The sequence below is a fragment of the Nannospalax galili genome, unplaced genomic scaffold, assembly GCF_000622305.1.
Source record: "Nannospalax galili isolate Female #2095 unplaced genomic scaffold, S.galili_v1.0 scaffold1097, whole genome shotgun sequence".
NCBI classification, from domain to species: domain Eukaryota; kingdom Metazoa; phylum Chordata; class Mammalia; order Rodentia; family Spalacidae; genus Nannospalax; species Nannospalax galili.
In genome coordinates, this window is record NW_008340640.1 from 1,763,117 (window position 1) to 1,788,631 (window position 25,515).

The window sequence follows — 25,515 nt, forward strand, 5'->3', positions numbered from 1 at the left end:
TATTCTAGAAACATCCTTATAAATTCTGAGGTATGCTCAATCAAAAATTAGTATTTAATTTGGCAGGAAAGGAGAAAAGCTTCGAGGCCCATCCCCTTGCATTCCAGATGCCCATCTTTGCCTTAATAGATTCTAATAATGCATCTTTCCATCTTTGCTTTAATAATTCTAATAAAGCTAATAATTTAACAATAATGCTTTTTTTTCTCACTAGCCTCTGTAACACACCAACCTCTCTTACCCACATCTCCACCTTGACCAGCCACACCATTCATTCATTCATTCAAATTTTACACAAGTCTCTGTATGATGGGTATTGTGGTAGGTTCTGAGTGAAAAACCACTAATTGCATTATATATTGCCTTACTACTTTAAAAGCCAGTTATGGGACTGAAGAGGTGGCTCAGCTGTTAGGAGCATGTATTGCTCTGTCAGAGGACCAGAGTTTGCATCCCAGCACCCATACAGGGTGGTTCACAATTGCCTGTAACTCTAGCTAGGAAGGAATTGGACACCCTCTTCTGGCTTTCACAAACCTGTACACACACACACACACACACACACACACACACACACACGTGTGATCATATACATAAATAAAATAAATAAAATCTTTAATAGCCGATTATTATCTGGGCATACTGAAGCATGCCTATAGTTACAGCTATCAGGAGGCTGAGGCAGGAAGATGACAAGACTGAGATCAGTCTGGGCTACACAGTAGGGCACTAATATACAAACAGAAAAGCAAAACAAAAATTCAAGTCAATTTATTAAATTGTATGCAGTACTTTGGCCAAAGACATACACATTTTAAAAGCTGGCAACAGGCTTTCCTGTTTAGTGTTACAGACTAAATATTTTTTAATTGGTTGTTCTGAGACAGAGTCTCCCTGTAGCTCCAGCTGGAATGGCACTCACTATGAAGACCAGGCTGGCCTCAATACCACAGAGATTCGCCTGCCTCTGCCTCCCAAGTGCTGGGATTAAAGGTGTGCACCACCACACCTGGCTTAGACTGAAATGCTTGGGACGTTGCAAATTTTACAGAAAACTCCTGCTCTTTACCACAGCATTGCTATGCTGTGATGAACCTGTATTTTGCACACTGGCACATAACATCTTACCCTAAACTATACTAAATGCATTACTGTTGACCATGATATTCCTTTTATTGGAAAGTAATATAAAACAGATGCAGAAATAGGAGGAGGGTATTTTTACATTATTGCTTGTTATATTTTTCCTTTGTCCTGGCATTTACTTCTTGCACTCATCCTTGCTTTTTCTCGAACACTTCACACTGCATTTCTGTCACTGAGTATCAGTGTTTAATTACAGAGAACTCAGGAGATGCTCACCTGAGGACACTGATTATCCCCTTGCTCTCTGGAAGCCTTTCTGAACATGCTTTATTCATGGACAGTGTGGAAGTCTGACCCCGTTCTCCTCCACTCATATATCAGTTCTTTTTGGACCTCTTCTGGTAGTTCATAGAAAACCTGAAGGTCAATGTCAGATGGAAAAGCAGTTTTCTCATCAGTGGAGTCTTGTTCTCTAGTTTCGACAATTCCCTGATGAGAGGTTGTAGCTGCTGTTTGTTTATGGCTATCTGCATTGCAGTCTTTGGAGAAAAGCTGCTCACTCTGCAAATTTGGAAATGAATGGAAAACAGAAACTGCAGGATTTGTGTTCGAAAAGTGGAATCCTGGTGATTCTTTAGGTCCTTGACTCATTCGCTCATCTTTTAACTGATTATCTATATAATACGAACAATCCTTTCTGCAAGATGGATAAGAGGAACTACTGGTACTTAAACCTGACGTTCCTGGCTCACAAGGAGACACAGCCAATACCTGCTTGCTATTGGACATACTATCTCTGGGGCTTAGGGGACTGGCTTGCATTTGCTTTGTAGAAAAGAATGACAAAACTCCTCTGGAGGCATGTAATGGACAATTTAAACTGTCTTTCCCTTGAAATTTTTCTGTAGATTTTCCAGAAAGGATTTCTTCTTGAATGTCTGCAGGAAGCTGCTTAAAGACTTCTTGGTCAACACCGTCAGGAAGTGAGTGGAGTGGGAATTCACTCATGTCTTTTTCTTTAGAAAAACAGGTGGTATCCAGTGGAGATTCCCCAGTTCTTGTACTTTCAATTCTTCTACTTGGTAGACAGTCACAATTTGCTTCTTTCTCTTTGTAAAAATCTTCCATATGAGTGTCTTTCACTTTCTGGAACACAAGGACAACAGCATCATTTAGCTATATCTGGTATGCTGTAGAGATTGCTGCTGCTCAAGGACTCCTCCAGCTGTATTTCATTCAACTTTTCAAACCTACTTAACACCTTCCCTCTTCTGTGGCCAGTTCCAAATGGCGACAGATGATTACTCTATCGCGGTTAGTCACACTACTGTGTAGCTCATCACGTAAAATAATCCAGAAAGACTTTCCCTCCTACCTAGCACTGAGCAGTGGACAAAATATGAATAATGATTTTAATAGGACCTCAACAATCACATATTTAAACATCCAATTCTATAAATTAAAGTGACTTAATCAAAGTACACAATTCACCTAAAGGTACTTTTTTAAAACAATATTCATTCATTTACAAAAAATTCATTCATTCACAAAAATTCATTCATTCATTTTACAAAAATTACTGGTTTAAACAGTTAACATTTAACAGAAAGAAAAAAGTTCATGGTAAAAATATATTGTATTTAAAGATATAACAGCACTTTACATTTACATAAAACTTAAAAATATTCTCAACTCAAATTTGCATAATTTTTCTATAAAGCTTTTCACTTGAATTTCCCTCTACCATAAAATGTAAGCACAGTCAACTATGGCTCAACAATTATTATAATACTATTGTGCCATTAATACAATAGTAACTATTTCTAGATATTTTTATATTCATGAGCCAATTGATCACACTCCTGTATACCACTAGAAAGTGTGTTAACACTTCCAGAACACAAGCTCCATGCTGGTTCTTGCATTTCTCCAGTGACGTTTACATTTTCCATGTACATCACAATCTAAGAAGGCCAGCAACCATACTGTGACATGCACTAGAAATAAGTAAATCATCCACACAATAACACCTGGAGAATCTCTAAATAGCATTAAACACAAACCTAGATTTGTCTTTGTTTTGTTTTCTGAGACAGAATCTTCCTGTAGCACCAGCTGGCCCGGATCTCCCTATGTAGACCAGACTAGTCTTGATTTAGATCCAGATTTGTCTTTTAACCACATAAATGCAATAAGAGTAGACTTATAAAACCTAACAGAAGGGGCTAGAGAGATGGCTCAGCAGTTAAAAACACTAGCTGTTCTTGCAGAAGATCTGGGTTCAAATCACAATACCACATGGCAGCTAACAACTGTCTGTAACTCCAGTTCCAGGGTATCCAGTGGCTTCTTCTATCCTCCACAGGCATTGCACGACACAAGTGCACTTACGCACATCAGGCAATACATGCATAGATGTAAAATAAAAATAACAATAAAATATTTTTTAAAAACTGGACAGAAAACAAGAGTATACTTACAAAGCTGCGCTTGCCAGAGTGTGACGTTGTTGACAAGGACGGTGTTAAATAATAATCCATAGGTCCTTTCTTAGCAGTATTCAGTGCTTTCAGGTTGCAGAAGCACACACTGAGAAGAGTAAGGTGAAATGGCATCTTCACATTCACCATATTTCGAAAAAGTTTCATAAGTATATCAACCAGGGGGGTCATCACATCAAAATTTCCTAAATCAAATATTTAAGGATATAAAAAATATATAGCACATTAATATTTTAAAAGAATATTACTTGTATTGGTTAAGAAATTAAAATCCAGACTGGAGAGATGGTTCAGTGGTTAAGAGCACTAGCAGCTCTTGCAGAGGACCCGGGTTGAGTTCCCAGCACCCACATAGTGGATTACAACTGTCTATAGCTCTAGTTCCAGGGGCCCCAACACCTTCTTCTGACCTCTGTGGGCATTACACGACATGAGTGCACTTACATACATGAAGGCAATACACTCATACATATAAAATAAAAATAATAAATGAAATATTAAGAAAAACTAAAATCCTAAATTGGGATCATTGATCATTTTGACCTTACTACTAAAATTACACTATATAATTATCATAATTTTGATCACTTTGAAGTTGGGAAACATTCTTAACTGGGTATCTTATTATCTAAAAAATGTTTTCCTAATGACATACCTGATGGAATGAAAACATCTAATTGTTTTCTAACTCCACTGAACTCCAGGAAAAGATTCTCTTTTAATGGAACATATTTCTAATTCAAAATTTGCTTTTCGAAGAGCTCAAACTTCCAATTAAATTCTTAGAAAACTAGTCCATACCTTTCCCTAATTTCTGAATTACATGGGATGGAATAGAGCACTGACGACTCTCACGACCACAGTGCTTCTCAGAATATCGACGGATGACTAATCTTATTGTATGGGGCTTCCTTCCATCATGACATACTCTAAAAATAAATGGAAAATGGACATACAGAATTAGAAAATGTATTTACCTTTTTAAAATGATAGAAGGCCTCATTTATTGAAAATAGATTAGGCAACTATAGTAACTACATATGCAATAGAAAATGAAATAGTAAGCAATAAGATTACTCAAATAAATATCTCAACGTCTACACAGTAAAGCTCTGACATTTCAAATGTGAAGACTCACAGGCCTCACTCAGAAATAAATGCTATCAAGTAGAACAATCTGTTTTATAATCTAAAACAAAACTAAAAATGACATATTAAACCCAGCAAGAATGTTTGCCAGTTATACATCCAACAGAAGATTAACATATAAAAAAACTAAAAAAAGCATCAAGAAAGCAATCAAATTAAAAAACAGGCTTAGATTTGAACAAGGGTTCACAAAAGAAATAAAAAGGGCTAAGAAATACCTTCAAAAGTGTTCAACATCCTTAGGAATCAGGGAAAGGCAAATTAAAACTACTTTGTGATTTCATGTCACCCCAGTCAGAATGGCTAAGAGTTAAAAACAAGCGATAACAAATGCTGTCAAGAATGTGGGAAAAGGGGACTCTATTCACTGCTGGTGGGAGTGCAAACTGGCACAGCCACTGTGAAAATCACTATGGCGCATCCTCAAAAAGCTAAATATGTAACTACTATATGACCCAGCTAGATCACTCCTGGGCAAATACCCAAAGGATTTGATATTCTACTTCAGATTCTTGCCTATCCATGTTCACTGCTGCTCTATTCACAAAATCTAGGAAATGGTAACAGCTCAGGTGTCCCTCAGTTGATGAATGGATAATGAAAATGCAGTAAATACACAATGGAATTTTATACAGCTGTAAAGAAAAATGGAATGACATTTGCAAGTAAATGGACGGAACTAGAATATATTACATTGAGTGATGTAGCTCAAACCCGGAAAGACAAATATTCTCTCTTATATATGGATCCTTGCTTTGAGTCTGAGTCTGAGTCTGAGTGTATAATTTGGAGTAGCAGTAGAATCCAGGAAAGTAGAAAGGAACTGTAGGGGAAGCTCTACAGAAAGGGATAGCAGAACACAGGAGCTACAAAGGAGGAAAGAGGAAAAATGGGGAGGGGCAGACAAGTAAGGAGAGCAATGGGAGTTAAAGTAGAGTTCAGAGAAAGGGGAAAAGTAAGTAACACAAAATAAGGCCACTGGGAATCCCACTATTTTATAATCGTGTGTGTGTGTGTATATATATATATATATATATATTCCTCCTCAGAAGCTACAATCAAAAAGCCCAGCGCGGTAGGTACACCTGTTTCTTGGCTGGTCCCAGGCTCATCCTGTGCCTTCCTTAAAAAAAAAAATAAAAAAAATAAAAAAAGCCCAGTGCCAGGCAGAGGACCTCCCTTTGAGTTATTGGTTAATGGGATCCAAGAGACCCCCCCAAAACAATACGGGCTATTGTCATTACTCTTGGTTGCCTGCCACAACTTGAATCTAAAATCCTACTGCTGAAGAAATCACATACTTTAGTCACAAGATTTGGAGAAATCAAGCTGGAAGTGCCCTGGAAGCCTCCTCCCTGATGGCTAGTTTTCAGAATGTCAGAATATGCTCTGCAAGCTGCCAAGGAAGAAAAGTAATCAACAGTCTCACCCAACTGTAAAGCCTATGAACTACAATAATGACTGGCCTGGCAAGATATGCCCAATTGTGCATCAGTGGCATTACTATCTTGGGAGAAACCAACAGCCCTCTGACTGAATTTAAGGTCTCTTCAACAGAAGGGAACTAACACCTAGTACTATATATCCAGCCAAGAATCCACGGCTGGAGAAATCATAGACCCTAGAAATGAACCTACTACTGCTCCAGTGGATGGACTCACACTGAAGGGCATTTGGAGACATGTTTGGCCTTAATATTTATTTTACATATAAAGAGAGAGTATTTGAAATTGGGTGGGGACTGATAAGAGAAGTAGGGATGGGGGAGGGGACCTAAATTTGATCAAAATATATTGCAAGAAATTTGAAAAAGTTCAATAATAAAAAATATTTTAAAATTTCATGATTTAAAGAAAGTTCACTTAAAAGTAGAAAATATTACTGTAAAAATAAATGTTCTTTTTTAACTTACAGTGCTCAAACAATAAGATATTTTAAACATATTCAAAATGATGATTCCAAAATGTGTTTTATAGCAAGTGCATCTTTGACTGTCTCTTACTGCTTTATCACAAAAGTAGATGGCTGCCCAACTAAGATAATAAAATACCTCAAGTGGTCACTATAAACATGTTATTAGTTTTAATATCTTCTAGCTAAACATGTTCTTTTAAACAATTACAAATTTTAAAGAGGGCTGGAGAGATAGCTCAGCAGTTAAGAGCGCTGACTGCTCTTACAGAAGACCGAGATTCGAATCCCAGCATGCGCATGGCAGCTAGCAACCATCCATAACTCCAGGTCCAGGGGATCTGACACCCTCTTCTGTTCTCCACGGGCACTGCATGACATGGGTGCACTTACACAAATGCAGGCAATACACTCAAACACGTAAAAACAAGAATCAAAAAATAAAAAAATAAAATTTAAACAAAATGATGTGTCAGTTAAAACATTGAGAAAAGGCAGAAGCAATTTTAAACTAGTGTCTAGAGAATGGATTTTTTTTAAAATATATGGTTTTACCCTTCTTTCATACTTGTAGAAATTAATCATTAGATACTTTAGAAGAAAAATGCTATTTCACACACACAGACACACAGATCCATGGATTTATTTTGATATCAGTTACTTAGATTCTATATATCTCAGTCACCAAAATAAGGTGCTGTGGGAACTGGCAAGCAGAGATATGAATAGATACTAAATCCCGGGTATCTCTGAAGTTTAGAGCACCTGTTCTCACTTCTGGATTGATTCTTCAAGTAAGAGAACTATATAATGTACACTTCCTGTGGTTTCTCTATGCGTAGGACCGTTTCTCACAGCCACGCATTTCAGGGTACTCATAACTAGCTGAGGACTGAGCTGATGACCCAGTTTCACTAGCACACCCCCCAACACAGTCTGAGCCATATCACTGGAGCTGAGTCATAAACAGCCTCAGCGTATCAGCCAAAAATGCACTGCATGGCTCTGGTCCAGACATGAGGCAAACTGCATGTGACAGCAAAACTGGAAGCAACTTCAGTCCATCCATCCTTTTCTGAGACTTACAATCAGCCCCATGCTGTTTTCTCCATATATAGTTAGCTCTCCTGGGATCATTACAGAAGCACACATACTTGAAACCATTTTGAGACATTTCTAAAACAAGATGAAGTAATGAAGGAAAGGATACCACTGCTCTTTTATGAAGTAATAAGAAACCCATGTAGGACAGACACTAGGGATCATCAGAAAACCAAATTTTCTGTTCAGTTTATATTACACTCCACGTATTTGCATCCCGATTGACACTTCAAGTTAACTCTGAGGTCAGAGTCCCTGAACACAGATACATTCACTCACACAGACCCCTATTAGTCATTTCTTCCTTCGACTCCATTTTCTTTTAGACAGTCTGAGACAAAGGGGATGGAACACTTCTCCTGTTTTCTCTACCACTGCTGTGTTAATAACTTCCTATTCTGAACCCCCCAAAATTTGCAAACCTGTTTCTAAATAGTTTCAGACTCTTGACAGAATTACTCTTCTCTGCATTTTTTTACCCTTTAACAGAAAAGCAAGTAATTATTACATTAGGAGCAAAGATTTTCCAAAATCTACTGGGAAAGTTTTAAACCTCCTTCTCACTTAAGAATTATAAAACATCTAGGAATATCAGAAATGCCTATGAAGTCCCTTCAGATCTACTATATAACCTCCATGTTACTTGAATGAAAACTAATGGAAGTAATTTTATTTACAGCACATATTACTGTCTTTGCAATAGTTTATAATGCAGATAAATCTAATGACAGATGATTTATCTTGGCTCACACTGTTTACTCTCGATCTGTAAGACCCAGGAGAGAACTTGTGGCAGTCTCTTCCATGTACTGCATACAAGATGAATATAAAGGATGATTTTTCAAAATGATTTGAAAATCACCTGTTCAAAAGGCTAGCAAGTAGTTCTTCAATCTTTTTTTTAGCTTCAACTTCTGATGAACATTTTTTAAATGAATCTTCTTCACTAAAGGACTACCAAAGAGATATAAACAAAAATTAATATAAACTTACATACAGCGTCCATGTCAAGTAAATACTCAACATATTCTTTACAAAGTTACCACATATGCTTAATTTGAACATTTGGTTCATTTTCACACTCACTCTTTGTAGGTGCACTTACATACTGCATTAGAAAGTACACTGCAAGTCACAAAAATTACATTGTACAAAGAACCAACTCAAGCCTTTTCTGTGTGATTACAATAAGGCTCTTAATCCCTAGAACTTAACCTGCCTTTATACTTGGATCCAAGTTCTTCAACCTTTTCAAAGTACAGTACCATCATCTTAAAACAAGAGGCAAAAAGGACGGAGGGCAGGAGAGAAGAAGAAGGGATGAATAAACAGTACTCCCTAGCTCAAAGGCTTACTGTGAAAATCCACGGACCGAAGTGCTTGTCACATAAGAAAAAAATCCATGTTCCCAGTGATACCTTCTCCCACTCATTATCTCAAAATAAGGTTTTTAAAAGTTTAAAATATTTTGCTTTATAAACAGTTAACCAAAATGACTAACAAGATTTAAAACTATTAAACTGAAAAGGAAATAAGAATAGTGAGAACATGATACTAAAACTAAACATCTTTATCTTAATTAAATAATATAATAACCAGTACGTAATTAAAATACCATGTTCATGTACCTGAGGTGGTCCTGAGGGTGTGACAGGAGAGTTGTCCTCTCCAAAACTGAGCTTCTGGATACGCTGAGCAACTGAAACTCCTAATTCCTTTTCTAATGTTTTGGTTGAAAAGGTTTGGAGATCTCGCACACTATTTATTCCCAGTACTTCAAGACGTTTGGCAGTTTTATAGCCAATACCTAAATAAAAAGAAATGTGCACAGTGTTGCAAAAGCTCTGCTTCTTAAAATAAAGCTACTTTGCTGAGTGTGGTGGCATACACTTTTAATCCCAGCAATTGGGAGGCAGAGGCAGGCAGATCTCTGTGAGTTCAAGGCCAGCCTGGTCTGCATAGTGAGTTCCAGGCCAGCTGGGGCTACAGAGAGACCCTGTCACAAAAAGACCAATAAATAAATTAATAAATAAATAAAGCTACTTTAAATATTTTAGGAAGATTAGCTCTTCTTCCTCTAGCAGCAATCAGTTGCCAACATTCTTTCAGATAAGACTGAGGTCTGTTGTTCATTTTCCCAGTTAAAATGGCCAGGTGTGGTGGCACAGGACTTTAATCTTAGCACTCAAGAGGCAAAGGCAGTTGGATCTCTGTGAGATCTATGACCTGTCTCAAAAAGCAAAACAATAACAACTAGAAAAATTCAAAACGTATTTAATTTCCTCAATATCTTGCTAAGATCAAACTCCACTGTATATTAGGCTGTTTTCTTCCACTTATGGTCCCTGAGTTACACAAACTCCTTTGAATCCTTCCTAACACACAATATGATCTAAGAGATAGCTAATACATTCTGTCTTGATAAAATAAACTTTATAATAACCTGTGCTACAAAATACTGTGAAAGAGCTCAGAAATCAGTTATAATTCATGTAAGCAGAAAAGACTGTAACTACAGCAATTAAAACTGCTAATCTAATTTGTAAACACCATACTATACATTCATCCTTACTCATATCTAGTAATATTTACCATCCAGAATATAACTGTGAGAAAAGTTATATTCCACCCACAAAGTTCTTACACTACAACTAGTTATATTTTATTCACGGGAGAAATAAGCTATTTAATGTCTCTTGGTTAATTTCATTTAAAAATAGTAATTCTATGCAGTTATCTGGTTTCCTTACGCAGTAAAAGCAGTAAATCAAAGGAGACAGGTATGTAGGGAAATTACTAAAGTGGAGTGACAGATTCTTTTACAGTGGAATTAAAGGAAGACTGACAATTGGCCATAAAAGAAAAGGTAAAAGCCTTTAAAAATACAGGTGCGGGCTGGCCATGACAGCACAGCTGGCAGAATGCTTGGCTGGTAAACCCTACACTTGAGACAGCACTGCTTAAAACTGGCATAGTGGTGCATGACTGTAAACTCAGAATTCAGAAGGAAGAGGGAGAAGGATCAGGAATTCAAGGTTAACCTTAGGTACAGTGCAAGTTCCAAGCTACCATGAGACTCTAAGGCTACATGAGACCCTGTCTCAAAACAACAGGGTGTAGTAACTCGAAAAATAAATCCAAGTGTTTTACATAAGAGGCCTTAGTACATTACAATTTAATATTGTTCATTAGGCTCAAAACTTCCAATTATATACTATACTGAGGAAAGTAAGCTGGGCTATAATATAAACTAAATCACACGGACATTGATTAAAAAGGGGAAGTTACAACATCCCTAATAGGGTTAAGTTTTTGTTGTTTCATAAATTTACTTCCACATCTTATGCCCAGGCATTACTATAGAAGTGAACTCTGAGATACCATTAATATTAGATGGCCTATAAAAACACAGATTATTTGGTCTTCAAAGAAATAAACTTGTCCATAACCTACTAAATAGGCCAGTGAACTCCTTAAAGAACTCCATTCAGTTGCCTTTTAAAATGAGGAACTTGAGGGATGACGAGGTTGCTCAGTTGGTAAAGAGCTTACAAAGCATGTACTAGGACCTGAGTTCAGATCCCCAGCACCCACATAAAAAGCTGGGGGCAGCATAATACCTCTGTAATTCCAGCAGTGGGCAGGAGGTAACAGGAGGCTCCCTCAGGCTTGTTGGCCAGCCAGTCTAGCCAATCCACAAGCTCAGGTCCAATGAGAGACCCTGTCTCAAAACTTGGGAGACATTGAGGAAGACTTCAAAAAGTCGACCTCTAGCTCTGTGTGAAGGCTAACGGTCGACTTTGAGTCATATATGCATACCCACAGACATATATACATACATACACACAGATACTCATTTTTTTCTTTAATCAGGAACTTGACCTAGAAGCTTTGGAAGGTTCATTTTAGCACTCATATTTTATATACGATCCACAAGAGAGAGTAAAATATGAACTCACCTCACTCGGTTCAATGTACAGATAGTGAGGCTGGAAGTAAAGGACTGTATGTCTCCAGGTTGTGGCTCTTAGAATCGTATGTGGAAATGGACTTTCAGATATTTCCTCGTGCAGTTTTGTTCATTTCATGTTTTTTTTTTTTAACTTTCTTTCCCCAAGAGCCAAGAACATGCCTCTAGGAATTAACTGTACTATATTTATAAATTTTAGGATTAAAGAAATACAGCAAAGCCAACATGCACTCTTCAAATATATCTCTCTTACCAGGGATTTCTTTTATGTGGTTCAAACTATGAATGAGATCTTGACAACTTTCCGGTAGTAAGACTGTTTGTTGATTTGGTTTAAAAACACCAGAAACTAACTTTGCCAATAGTTTATTAGGAGCCACTCCAGCGCAGCCAGTGAGCCCCAACTGATTATACATGGCTTCTCGCATCTCCGCTGCAATCTGAGATCCAACCAGAAGTCTCATGTGTGTGATGTCATGCAGATTTACAGCTACAAAGACAATGTTAAGACAATAAGAAACATTATTTTTTTTCCCAAATGGTTTTTAAAAGGCACAGGGTTTTTCTTATAGCCAATCCCTCATACCATCAGTACCACAACCCTTCCCACTTGACTTATTTCTTTAGTTCTTCATAGGTTACTGGAAAGTAAACAAGTACACCACAAGTGAATTACAAGGGCCTGTGATAAAAAATGTATCGTGGGAGTACTTAATCATTAACAGATTATAAAAATGTATGTCATAAGAAGTTCCTACTGACATACAACTATTTTTCACATTTACCAATAAATAAGTACATAAGTATTATGTAGTAAGCAAACTAACATCATATTGTCAAAGACTTAAATCTAATCTTCACACACTAGCTGTACGTGCTGCTGCAATTTCTGACCTACTCACAGGTTAGGAGAGCTTATGAAACTTAGAGGGAAATTATATAGAAATGAACTTTCTTTGGTGTGAAATGATATTAGAGTTATATGGTACCATCCTTATCCTCAGCACTCATGCTGGAAAGATTTAGAGATGAAATGTTGCAGTGTCTGCAACCTACTGGAGATCAAGCCAACAGTCCACAGAGAAGAAGATAAAAATGTGGAAAAATGATAATTGGTTTATCTGTAATAGACAACAGTGTTCACTTTAGTATTCTACCAATATAATCTATTGGTTTGAAAGAAAAACATTTAAAACTCTATATGGAAGAGGAAAACCAATACATAATTAGGCATTTTTCATTTGTAATATAAAATCTAATTATCTGTACAAGAATATATTACAGGAGCTGGAGAGATGGCTCAGTGGTTAGGAACACTGGCTACTCTTGCTGAAGACTCAGGTTTGAATCCCAGCACCCACATGGTGGCTAACAACCATCTGTAACTCCAGCTCTGGGGCATCTGAGACCCTCTTCTGTCCTCTTCAGGGATTGCATGGCATGGGTGCACGCAGACACATGCAGACATAACACTCATAAGTATAAAATAAAAATAATAAGATATTTCTTAAAAAAGAATATAGCCAATAAAGTCTAATTTTGCTTTAAAAAAATATACAAAACTCTATTTGGAATCTTACTGCTTTTAGCCCTAGCATGCTTGAGTAGTTGGGTCAATGTGACATAAACTAAAGACACGAGGGATGCGGGAACTTCAACTGAGGAATTTCCTTCACCGGGTTTGCCATGTCTGTGACACATTTTCTCAATTGCTAGTGGATGTAGGAGGGCCCAGCCCACTGTGGGCAGTGCCATCCATAGGCAGGTGGGCCTGGGCTGTGCAAGAAAGGTAACTGAGCAAATCAGGGAAGAAGTCATTAAGCAGTATTCATCTGTGGTCTCTGCTTCAGTTCCTACCTCCAGGTTCCCGCTTCGAATTGCAGGGATAGACTGTAAGCTGCAAGATGAAATAAACCCTTTCCTCCAAGTAACTTTTGGTCATGACATTTATCACAGAAACAGAAAACCAAACCAGAACACCTGGGAAATGGCAAAAGAGCACAGAAAAGCACACAAAAGATACATGAAAAGCTTCATGTATCCTAGAAATGGTGGTTCTACCACCTTTTCTTCTATGGAGACTACACTGCAGACTCAAAACAGGGGCATAAAAGGAAGTACATGCTAAGACATAGGATCCAATAGGTCAGGCAGTTCTTACACAAAGAGTTTCTTCTACATGGTATGTGCGATTCACTAGCAGCCACAAGATGTCTAAAAACCTAATTAGATATTCACTGGTGGTTAGTGTGACTTATTTCCAGATACAAATACCCCTAGAAACACCATCAGTCCTTCACACCTTAATATGTGAAAGTGCCATGCTGCTTTCTTCTTAACTGTTGTTAATGATCATTTGAACTGATTAAGCAGGAACCTGGAGACGAAACCAGCTCAACAGACAGGCCTGTGACAGATAGGTCTGGACAACATTCATGGGTGGTATGCTGGAAAGCTAGGGACCAACAGGAGGCTCTCAGTGCCTCAGAGGAACAGAAAGGATCAATGAAAACATACATTAACAGTATATTTTACCTACCACAAAATTCTGCTTAGAGGCAGAAGAATTAAAAGTCAGTCCAAAAAAAAACCCCAAAAAACCAAAACATAGTAACAAGTCAATTTCTATAATTTAAGGATGACCTAAAGAGGTATGGTTCTTAAAAATATGAAGGGTAGGCTGAAGAGATGGCTCGGTGGTTAAGAACACTGTTCTTGCAGAAGACCCAGGTTCGAATCCCAGCACCCACACAGCAGCTAACAACTGCCCATAACTCCAGTTCCAGGGTATCCAACAGCCTCTTCTGTCTTCCGCGGGCATTGCACGACACAGGTGCACTGACCTACATGCAGGTATAACACTCATACACATAAAATAATAAAATTTTTTTTTAAATAGGAAGGGTAAATTAATGGGAAGGGATATACTATGTGAGAGAGATGAAAACTGCACATCATTAAACTTCTGTGAATACATAATATGGACTAGCAATACCTCATTCAGGCCATCTCAGATTACTTAATAAACATGACTATAACTCAAAAAAAGTCACAAATCTATCAGTGAACTCACTGAATATCACATATGTGCACAGAGAGTCACCAAAGGAAACGAATAAGAGTGTACTCACACTGATTATTGTAAACATGGCCCAACACAGTCACCAAAGGAAGTTCATCACTCTGAAGCTGTTCGAGTCTCTTCTCAACCATTTCTGTTAGATCCACAAAATTTTCATCAAATCCAAGTCTCTCAACAACAGGACTAAATTCTTCCAATAACTCTAAATTGAAATAGTATTGGAGCACAGATAAAATTAAGTTAAAATTAGGAGAGATTTAACTGTTTAGAGATTAAAATATATCAAATATATCATGAAAAAAATTTATGTTTATGTACATACAAAATATGTGTATGTCGTATGGATGATATATACGTATTACAGTGCCACAATCTTTAATAAAGTCCTCAGTGAACTGACTTTTAAATAGAAACAATACTTTTAAAAAATAAAGTTCAACAGTAACAATTCAGGACAATTACTCATAGCAATACATGTAGCTCTGTTTTCTTCCACAGCTACAATTTCTTTATCTATACTATTTATTTTTAAAACTCAATGCTTATTAGTAGTCATAATCTTGAAGTGGGCTTTTTCATTTCATAGGTGCAAGGCTGGCCTGCAAAGCCTCCAGGCCCGGCGGGATGGCCGCACGGCGCCCCCTCGCTGGTCCTGCCAGGCCCGGGAAGCCACCGGCGTGCGCACGCGCTGTGTCTGGTCCAGCTGGGAGATGACGAGGGTGGGCCCTAGGTGCGCAATCTCGCCCTGCACTCTCCGACAGCACTCTCCCTCCAAGGTCAATTTGGAAAGGCCCAAGATTCCTAAGGTCAAAAAATTTTGTAACACTGTGCAGAACTGTGGAATACTACACTTCAGGAATAAATAAATGTCTTTACAACAAATTGCCCTTGCTTCCCAAGAATAAGAAACCATAAGGCAAAGCTGAGCTTCTGCCGTTTCTTTCATGTTTCAAATGGTGGCATGTTTGTATGGAGTGAGGGAAAACGCAGGAATAAAACCTTTTGCAGTACCATACCAAAGTCCTGCATATCACCTAAGGCTCGGAGCCCTGGGTTGAGGCTTTAACGTTAAGACCCTGGGTGTGCAAGGCGCTCAGTGCTGCATTTATTTATTTATTTATTTATTTATTTATTTATTTATTTATTCATTCATTCTATTCATTTATTTTTTTGTCTTTTTGACACAGAGTCTCCCTGTAGCCCCAGCTGTCCTGGAACTCACTATGTAGACCAGGCTGGCCTTGAACTCACAGAGATCTGCCTGCCTCTGCCTCCCAAGTGCTGGGATTAAAGGCGTGCGCCACCATGCCCGGCAGTACAGAAGCAATTTTTTTAAAAGTTCAATCCATAGTTGCTTTGATTCATGGATATGGAATGCACAGATCCAAGACAAATTAAATCTCTTAGCAAATGAGAGCTCATGGTCTTTAATCCTATAATCTTAAATAAAAGGATTAAGTCATTCCACACAGACCACCAAAAATAATTTTGCTTTACAGATGCCTACATTAATATCAGGAGAAAGAATAAAGGTAACAGTATAACGGGAGAAAGAATAAAGGTAACAGTATAACAGAATAACAGTTTGGTAAACAGCAAAAATAACTCCCTCCCTAGCTAGAGAAGAGCACTGTCTCCTTTCAGAAGAAACTGTCGGAGGGCCTGCATGTGAAAGACTGCGGTGCACTTGTTCTTTAAGTGCTACAAGTTTTTCCCAAAAGTCAATACCTGCTATCTAACAGTTACATCCAAAAGTTTAGCAAAAGTATACTACCTAGAAAAGATAAAAGGCAATACTTGAAACCAAGGAGTTAAATACAGAATTGCACACAAAGCTAGTGAATCACTAAATGTTGATTACACTGTTCTATCACTAAGTCACAGGGACAAATTGTTCGTCCCATTTTGAAGGGTAATCCTCTTTTTGCCGCTAGCTCCTTATATAATTGACCAAAGGCCAAGAAAAGGCATCTATTTACATTATAAAACAATAAAGTAGATGGATCATATATAAGATCAGAGATAAATACAGTATAAGACTATGTTCCTACTTCAATTCAGAAAAATTGTGAAAAAATTCACATAAAATTACTTTTTATCAATGCACAAGTCATACTACAAATAATTTTGATTTGCTATATTAGTTCTTTTTAGTTTTTTTCAAAATACCTCATAAATTAAAAATCAATGCAAAAAACCTAGATTTTTATGACTGAACTTCCTGTATGACATCTTCATTGGGAAAAGTTACAGTGGTGCAGAATTCAGAAGGGAAACTGATAGATCTGAGGATACAAATAAAGTCAAGAAGATAAAGATCAAACTGCAAATATATTTGTAATTTATGGCCATCAAAGGCTATTTTTTTAAATGACACAATTAGGAAATTAACACCCCAAATGACAGACAACGCTAATGAATTCATCTCTGCACGATATATACAGACGCAGACACAGACACAGACACAGACACACACATATGAGCAAAACACATGAAATACCCATAGAGAAATACAAATGAAAGCAACAACTAGTGATTCAATAGCTTTCTGCACAAGTCTTTATTTAACTCTTTATTTAAAAGTTTTGTCCTTTATTTTTTCTAGGTACTCTTTTGATAATTTATTAGACAAAGGTTTTCTGTAATTTTTAAAAATTTATTTTTTAAAATTTTATATGTATATGTGTTTTGCTCGCATGTATGTAAGCAGACCATGTGCATGCAATGTCCACAGAGGTCCATCGGATCCCCTGAAACTGACGGTTGTTAGCCACCATGTGAGTGCTGGGAGCTGAACCTCAGTCCTCTGCAAGAGTAGCCAGTGCTCTTCGCCACTGAGTCATTTCCCCAGCCCCTTAGCCAAAGTTTTTATCTAACATGGTTATAATATATAGGGAGAAACTTGAATGTAATAGCAGTATTCAGGTTTTAAGTGCAAATCACATTTGATCTACATTTAACTTTTCAGAAGGGGATTCCCTTGTGGTTATCTCCTTAAAAAAATATGTCAAAATTTCTCTATGAAAATTTGTGCTGCAGCATGTATCTGTAAGAGAAAAAGGCTGTTAACAACCTAATCATACATCCCCATGGAGGGAAATCATATATTTTATCATCTAAAACAAGAGAATTTCTAAGTGCTATTCATTATTACATAGAAGTAGGCATAATATGGAGCACTGTCTCCATATCACTGAGTGGCTAGGCGAGCACGGAGCACTGCAATGGAGTACTCCGCGGGTTCTGGAACGGATGAGGCATGGTGCACAGGATCACTAAGCACAAAGGCAAGACGCAGAACTGAGCCACACAACTGCTTATGTGCACTGCAGATGAAGCTCTTCATGTTTACACACACATCCACTTTGCATAACAACCTACGTGAAATTTGGCAAGTGTCATTTTACCTCTGCTGCCGGGCTGCCCCTCCTTCCCTGTTTTTGGTGCCACCACCTTGACTTCCGCCACTTAACAACTGTGTTAACTGTTTTGAAACAGGGTCTCCATGTAGCCCTGGCTGGCCTGGAACTTGCTATGCAGACCAGGCTGCCCTAGATCTCACAGATATCTGCCTACCTCTGCCTCCCCTGTGCTGGGATTAAAGGTGTGCACTGCCACACCCAGCTTCTTAGGTAATTTTTAACAGGTTTCATCTCACTGAGTTCTAAGAAATATTAAATATTTAACTCCTTTCATATGAAAATGAGTAGCATTAATGCAGAAAAAATAAAGGTTTTTATTATATTTACTAATATTATACTTACTAATACTCTAATATCATACTTACTCGACCCCAAATCTTCTCACTAGAAAGCTTAGATACACTGTAATATTTAGTACAAACATAAACCAGACATGATGGATTTTGCCTATAATCCCAGTACACGGGAGGCTAAAGTAGGACTGCTCAAGTTCAAAGCAATCTTGAGTTACACAGTGATTTCCAGGACAACTTGAGCTACAAAGAAAGACCCTATTCCAAAATAAGCAAATAAAAACCTAAGATTAACGTGTCTATTGTTGGCTAACAGGATCTTAAGAAGCTAGGCTCTAACAATGCTGACAAAAGTAATAGGAAGTCAGAGAGTGACACTGGGGGTGGAAAGGTTTACACAGGGATGGGGTGCAGAGTTGAGCTGGCAGAGAGGGAGAGTTATACAAAATGAAGGACGTATAAGAAACTCACTGAATCTACAACTTTGGAAGCCAAATAAAAATATATATGTTTTAAAAAGAGATTCAGAAGAGAGATATCCTATATACCTGGACAATGTATCTCCTAAAAGTCATGGGCTACTAAAAATTCCAGAGCCAGGTACTGGGAATCTCCTTGCACGCGTGCGCACACACACACTTGGTCTCAAGATACAGAGAAATCAAGCTGGAACTGAGCTGGAAGCTTCTTCCCTGCTGGCTAGCCTTCATAATGGTGGAAAGGACAATGCAGGCTACTGGGAAGAAAAGGCATCAAGAGTCTTACCTTATGAACTACAATGCTGCTAACCAGGCAAGATAGGCTCACTGGTACTATAGCAGCATAACTGTTAGGGGAGCAATCAACAGTTCTTTGCATGAACTTGAAGCCACTCCAGAAGAAGGAAGTGATGTCCGACACTACCAAACCATCAAAAACCCATGGCTGAGGAGGTCTTAGGCCCTAGGGAAGAACTTACTACTGTTGTTTAGCTGAACTGACATGGTCCTAAACAGCCCTCTAAATATCTGTTTATACCTATAGACAAAGGCTACTCACAGTCTAAATCAGAAGCTTTCTACAATGAAGGGTAGTGAATGCAGGGATCCACAGCTTTTCAAGGTACTGAGGATAAGGGATGGCTGAGTGTCATCGCTAAGCAGGACACCATCTAGCAACCTCTAAGGCTCAGGGAACATTACAGGAGACAGGGAGAAGGTCTGGGAAGTTTCATCTTCCCAGCATGACACAGCCATCACAGGCATGATTAATAGCTGCAGCTGCCTGCACTGGGCCCACGCGAGACTGGGCCTGTCAACAGTCAATCATGGACCAGGAGGGGGTTCAAAGAGCCCTACCCTTCCCTGCTGAACTACTGGCTATGAATGGATTCTGAAAGGACAGAGAACACAAGAATGAGCCTACCAAGCTCCAATAGATAGCTCCAAACCAAAGATCACATAGATGGCCCCAGTAAACCTCAGTTAGTGACAAAACAACAAAACAACACGAATGTGGGAAAGGGACCTGTAGGAGGGAGGGTAAACAGGAGTGGGAGAGAAATAAGGGAGGATCAAGAGACGGGGTGAGAATAATCAGAATGCATTATATACATGTATGAAATTGTCAAAGAACAATTTTAAAAAACAAGTTTCAGTTGTGCTAACTAAATATTACAGAAGCATCTCCCAACTATAATTTGTACATTAGAAAACAATATATTTGTTTAGAATTTATTTAAACTTAAAAGTTAACATATTAGTCCTTCGGGTGGGGAGACAGCTAGTTAGTAAAGTGCTTGCTGCATGAGCATGAAGACCTGAGTTCAGATCTCCAGAACCCACATAAAATCCAGTGCATGGTGTTGTGTCTATAACCCTACAGCTGGTGGGGGAAGAGGGCCAGGAGGAGACAGTGGATCACAGAAGCCTGCTGACCATCCAGTCTGGCCAATCAGTGAGCTCCAGCTCCAATGAGGCCATCTCTAAAAAAAGATGGAGAGTATAAAGAAAGACACCCAGATGTCAGCCTCTGCTCTCCACATGCACATGCATATCTGTGTACCTGCACCTGCATGACACGTGCACACACACACATACACACACACACACACACACACACACCACATATACACCCACAAATTAAAAAAAAAAAGATGTAGAACAATAGAGGAAGACACTGGACATTGACCTTTGGCCTCCACAAATATACATACTCAAACATGTACACACATGTACACTGCACACACAAAAGTCTTTCTTTACAGTATTTTCTTCCATTTCACTTTGAAAACTTCGTATTACATTTTTCTGCTACTTTATAAACACTACAGACAGAATTCAAATTATTCTCAACTATGTATTTTCGCATAACATTGAAAATCACTTTATAGTTTTAAAAAATTATCTATTTATTTTGGGGAGAGAGGGACACATGCCACAGTACATGTGGAAGTCAGAGGACAACTTGTGGGAATCAGTTCTCTCCTTTTCCACCATGTAAGTCCCAAGGTCGTCAGGTTTGGCATCAAGAGCCTTTACCTGCTGAGCCATCTCACCAACCCCTTGTATAATTTTTGAAGTAGACAAGACCCAAAATAAAAAAGGAACTAGATGTGTGGCACTTTAGTAAGATTTATACAGAAACATGCTAAAAATATACTGCTCAAGCTTGTACCTGTAACCTTATAGGACATCTCTCTATATCGGGTCAAGTCTTCTCCATTAACTAATACCAGTTGAGGACACTTTTCTTTGGCATCTCTGACACTCATAAGTTTCTTAACTCCAAGTTTCCTAGCTTCATAGTTGCAGGTAACTACGAAGTATTTCTGCTGGACACCTATAAAATGAATAAATATTCTATAAGGAAAGTAAGCAGGATTAAGCATTTAGAAATTCAATTTCCTAGTTTCATACAATAACTGTAAGAGGCTATGTACTGTTTGTTACTGTGGCTGTTAGTGATGATGAGGATCAAACCCACAGCCTTGCATATGCTAGTCATACACTCTACTGCTGAACTATGCTCAGTGCTCTTGGGGCTTTTTCAGCTCTTTTCCCCACCAGGCTAGCACTGAACTCCCCATGTAGCCCAAGCTGGCTTCTAACCTGAAATCTTCCCACCCTTGCCACCTTCTGCACGTGCTGGAATAACAGACCTGCACCACCTTGATTACAGACTTGTACCACCTTGCCCAGCTAGCAATGGGTTTTGATAAGAACAAAAAGATATCCCAGTTAAAAATCTGTAAGATGGAGGCCAGTTTGGTCTACATAGTGAGTTCAATGCTAGGGCTACAAGGAGACCCTGTCTCAAAAAGACCTAAAGAAAAAAAGGAAAAGTATAACCTCCAGTAAAATTCTAAGAAACGTGTAGAAATCAAACGACAACTTGTGGGAATCAGTTCTCTCCTTTTCTACCATGTAAGTCCCAAGGCTGTCAGGTTTGACATCAACAACATTTACGTGCTGAGACATCTCACCAACCCCAGAATTTTAAGCTGTCTTCCACTTACAAATTATAAAATATTGATGTTATTTTCCCATATCCTATCTTTCATCTTCAGACTTTTCTAACTGGGAAAAAAACAAGTTATATTAAAAAAGAAAACACTAAATAATTGTAGCAGAAATTACATATGAGAATGTCAGTAAATATTTATAAATATTCATATACAAAAGGTAAGCTACATATTCCTCAAGTTTAAATTACCATAAGTCAATATAGTCTATGAAATTTTCAGTGATAAGACAAAAATTAAATCCTCCTAGATTCTTTTCAGGCAACCCAAAACCTAATTAATTTATATTAGCATGTAATAACTCTGGGATATGTTTTACAAAACAATAAACCAGATGAAAAGAACAAAAATTAAATATTGGTTGCTGCTAGGCAGAAAAATTCATTTATCTTCTGAGTAAATTGAACATTGGCAATACTCTGAGAGCCAAGCTAGAGCAATCATAACCAATCTCCTCCCAGTAAATACCATAAGCATTGAACTACAGCTCATAAGTTTGGAATTTTATTATGGGGAGTCATTGTGAATTCTCTAAGAAATGACTGCATCACGGCCACTTACAGAATACACAAAAATTCATTACTGGGGACTTAATGCCAAATTATTTGCTTTCTCTTTTTACACATTGATTATTCCATGACACGCTAAGCCATATTCAGCCAAAATATGTACACTGTAAATATGGAAAAGAAAAACGCTACATCTGTTCCTGTGACCTATTTAAAAATCTTTAACATTATAAGACAAACATTTTTGCAGGTTAAGTTTTTTCATATACCAGATTATGCCTAAAAATATAGTCACTGACTCAAAGGTAATAATCTAAGATTCATCAGTAAACTGTATGATAAAAATCCAGGCCAGGTGTGGTAGCACATGTCTTTAATCCCAGCACCTGAGAGGCAGAGGCAGATGGATCTCTGTGAATTCAAGGCCAGCCTGATCTACATATTGAATTCCAGGCCAGCTGGGGCCACAGGGAGACCCTGTCTCAAAAAATCAAACAAAATTGGACTGGCAAATTCCTCAGATAGATCTCAATGTATATACCATGACTTCCACTGTATGTCACAGCCTGAGTTGGTCATGTATTTGTAAACAAAAGATTACTGAGAATATCACTTCATGAAAATCAACTACTGTACTTCCTAATCACACACACCTTAAGAAGTTACTGCTGAGAATTTTGTGCTAATCAGAACTATTTCAGAGGGGGAAAAAGAAGATTCCCTAATCTAAATCCTTGAGAGCGTAGCCTCACCTTAGAAAATAAAAAAACTAGTCATCCCTTTGTTCATCAGTGAACCAACAGACGAGGTGGGAATTTATGAAACCAAACTCGGCGGGACAGGAGAGTAGCAGCAAGGAAAGCAGAGATGTTCTTCACGTGTGTACTGAGATCCTTTCTGTGTGCAGGAAGGACGACCTCTGCTTTCCTTATCTATGTGCCAGAGAAGGAAGTGACCAGCACAGATTAAAAGTTGATTCTGGTTTCTGGTCATGTGTTACCTGTGCCAATGTCAGGTTTATTGAAGAAGGGAGTCTTCTGGATTTTACTCTTGGTAGCAGAGCCAATAAGTTGCTGTTTATAAAGTACATAAAAATAGATTCCAAGATCTCTCATAATATGCTTAATAGATCAGAATAAAGTCATATGAGACACTAATTCTTTCATCACACAAGGATAACATCAATGAGGATTACCTAAAGGTTTGTCCTTTAATTCTGGATTTGAGATCATTTCTACTTGGGCATAAAAGCAATCCAGATCCACGTGCATTATGACTCTGGATGAAGAAATCTGTGTTGGTGTTGGCATCTCTTGATCATGAATTGCTGTACAATACACAAAGAAAAACGAACGTACTCAGGTTGCTTACCATCTGTGCACTATTACCAGTTCCTTAAAACACTTCATCTGGGAAAGATTATATAGAGGTCTTAAGGATTTCCCCCCAGGGATTTATGTATAGAATGCCAACTTTTTAGATGCACAAAAGCATCTATAAAGCACAAGGACATGAAATTCCATCTACAGATAAGGTTCTCAGTCCTGTTTACTTAATTAGTACTTCTTTGAGTTCTGCATTTTTCTCTACCTTTGAGTAGTTAATTTCAGGGGGAAAAATCTTGACTAGCAATGAATGGCACAAGAGCTAGTAGATGACACATTTACAGTAGGTTTGAAATAGAAACAAAAAAGCTTTAACAATGTAATTTTCAACCAAATTGAAAATTACTCGAAGTGGCCTGTCTCTACAATTAAAAAAAATCATCTGAAACACAAAATAGCAAAATAACTCGTGGGATACAGGGTACTAAATTTAGCTGCCATGTGAGAGAAAGATTTCCTGTTTTACAGTTAGGTCTCCAGTGCCTTTAACAGTGCCTGAAGTAAAAGACAACAAATAATTACTAAATGGAAAGACTAATTTTTAAAACTGGGTCCAAGGGCTGTACCTCAAAACCTAGAGCCACCAGAAATCAGAAAGAAAAGAAAAAAGCTGGTTTATGTCATGGAAGTTTGTAAAGGAGGCAACAGAAACAATTTCTGATTTTAATTACAGAGCAGGCTAACTGCAATGTGGTATTACACCCTGATCCTGGGCCAGGAAAAGCACACTGGTGGGGCGAAAAAAAAATGCCAAAAGCTGACTACAGGTGGGCGCACTGTATTCAGATTTTGCCATTCAGTGTGTCCATTAAGGTACCAGGTGTGTAGGAATTTCAGTATTCTGATAAATGTGCCAAGGCGATGTAAAATGTTGATAACTCTGTCACAACTCTTCTGTTAAGTTTGAAAAAAGAAAGTAAGTCGGAGGATAAGAACACAGTGCCTACGCCTTCAGACACCGGAGTCTGGCAGTACAAGCCCGACAGGCAGAGGTGGAGGCGGGTCTCGGGAGGGACTCCCGCCTACCCACGGTTCAAGGCCATCCTTTCCTACCTGGACCGAAGCCAGGTCTCTAAAGCGGTGACAAGGTCCTCAACCCTGCCAGAGCGCCTGCCGTCCCCTCGGGTGGTCTGTGAAGGCCGCCCGCCCGGGAGAGGAAGGCAGGAGCACCGGATCTGCAGCAACGCAGCGCCCGCCCAGGGCCGGCCCGAGGGTGCCGGAGCCCGCCCGAGGCCGAGTGCCCGCATTCCCCAGGCAAGGCACGAGCGCGGCGGGGAGGCCGCACCCCAACGCCCGCCGCCCTCCGGCTCCCACCCCGGCCGCACACCCTGCGAGCTCCTCTCCGTCCCCGCGGGAGCCCGCTCCATAGCGCAAGCGGCGACCTCTTCCACGGCGGAGCCTTCCTCCTCCTCCTCTGGCTCCACCCCCATCTTCTCGGTAGCCTGCCAACCATAGGACAGCTTCCGCCCGGTCTCCAAGGCAACCGCGGCCGACTGCAGCTGCCAGCCTCGCGCCTGCGTAGTCGGGCCGAAGAGCCGGGTAGCCCCGGGAGGCGGCGCACTGGGGCGGAGGAGGTGGGGGGCGGAGGAGGCGGGGGGCGGAGG

At 38.9% G+C, this 25,515-nt stretch overlaps 1 protein-coding gene across 3 annotated transcripts; it reads right to left on the reverse strand.

Moving 5' to 3' along the window:
- Positions 1 to 701: 701 nt before the first annotated feature.
- On the reverse strand, positions 702 to 25,390 carry Poli (DNA polymerase iota). 3 transcript variants are annotated; one of them, XM_029564777.1, is made up of 10 exons: positions 25,294 to 25,384; positions 23,722 to 23,853; positions 21,171 to 21,335; positions 14,850 to 15,002; positions 11,972 to 12,208; positions 9,377 to 9,555; positions 8,611 to 8,702; positions 4,389 to 4,516; positions 3,567 to 3,772; positions 702 to 2,232 (listed from the first exon to the last, which is right to left on the reverse strand). In XM_029564777.1, exons 2-10 carry the CDS (start codon positions 23,834 to 23,836, stop codon positions 1,414 to 1,416), a joined length of 2,094 nt encoding a protein of 697 aa, XP_029420637.1. In that variant the 5' UTR covers positions 23,837 to 23,853; positions 25,294 to 25,384; the 3' UTR covers positions 702 to 1,413. The 3 variants fall into 3 exon arrangements, with proteins under 3 accessions (XP_029420637.1, XP_008833899.1, XP_008833900.1); XM_008835677.3 differs by having other exon boundaries at positions 703 to 2,232; positions 25,239 to 25,390; XM_008835678.3 differs by having other exon boundaries at positions 703 to 2,232; positions 24,965 to 25,314.
- Between the last annotated feature and the right edge of the window lie 125 nt (positions 25,391 to 25,515).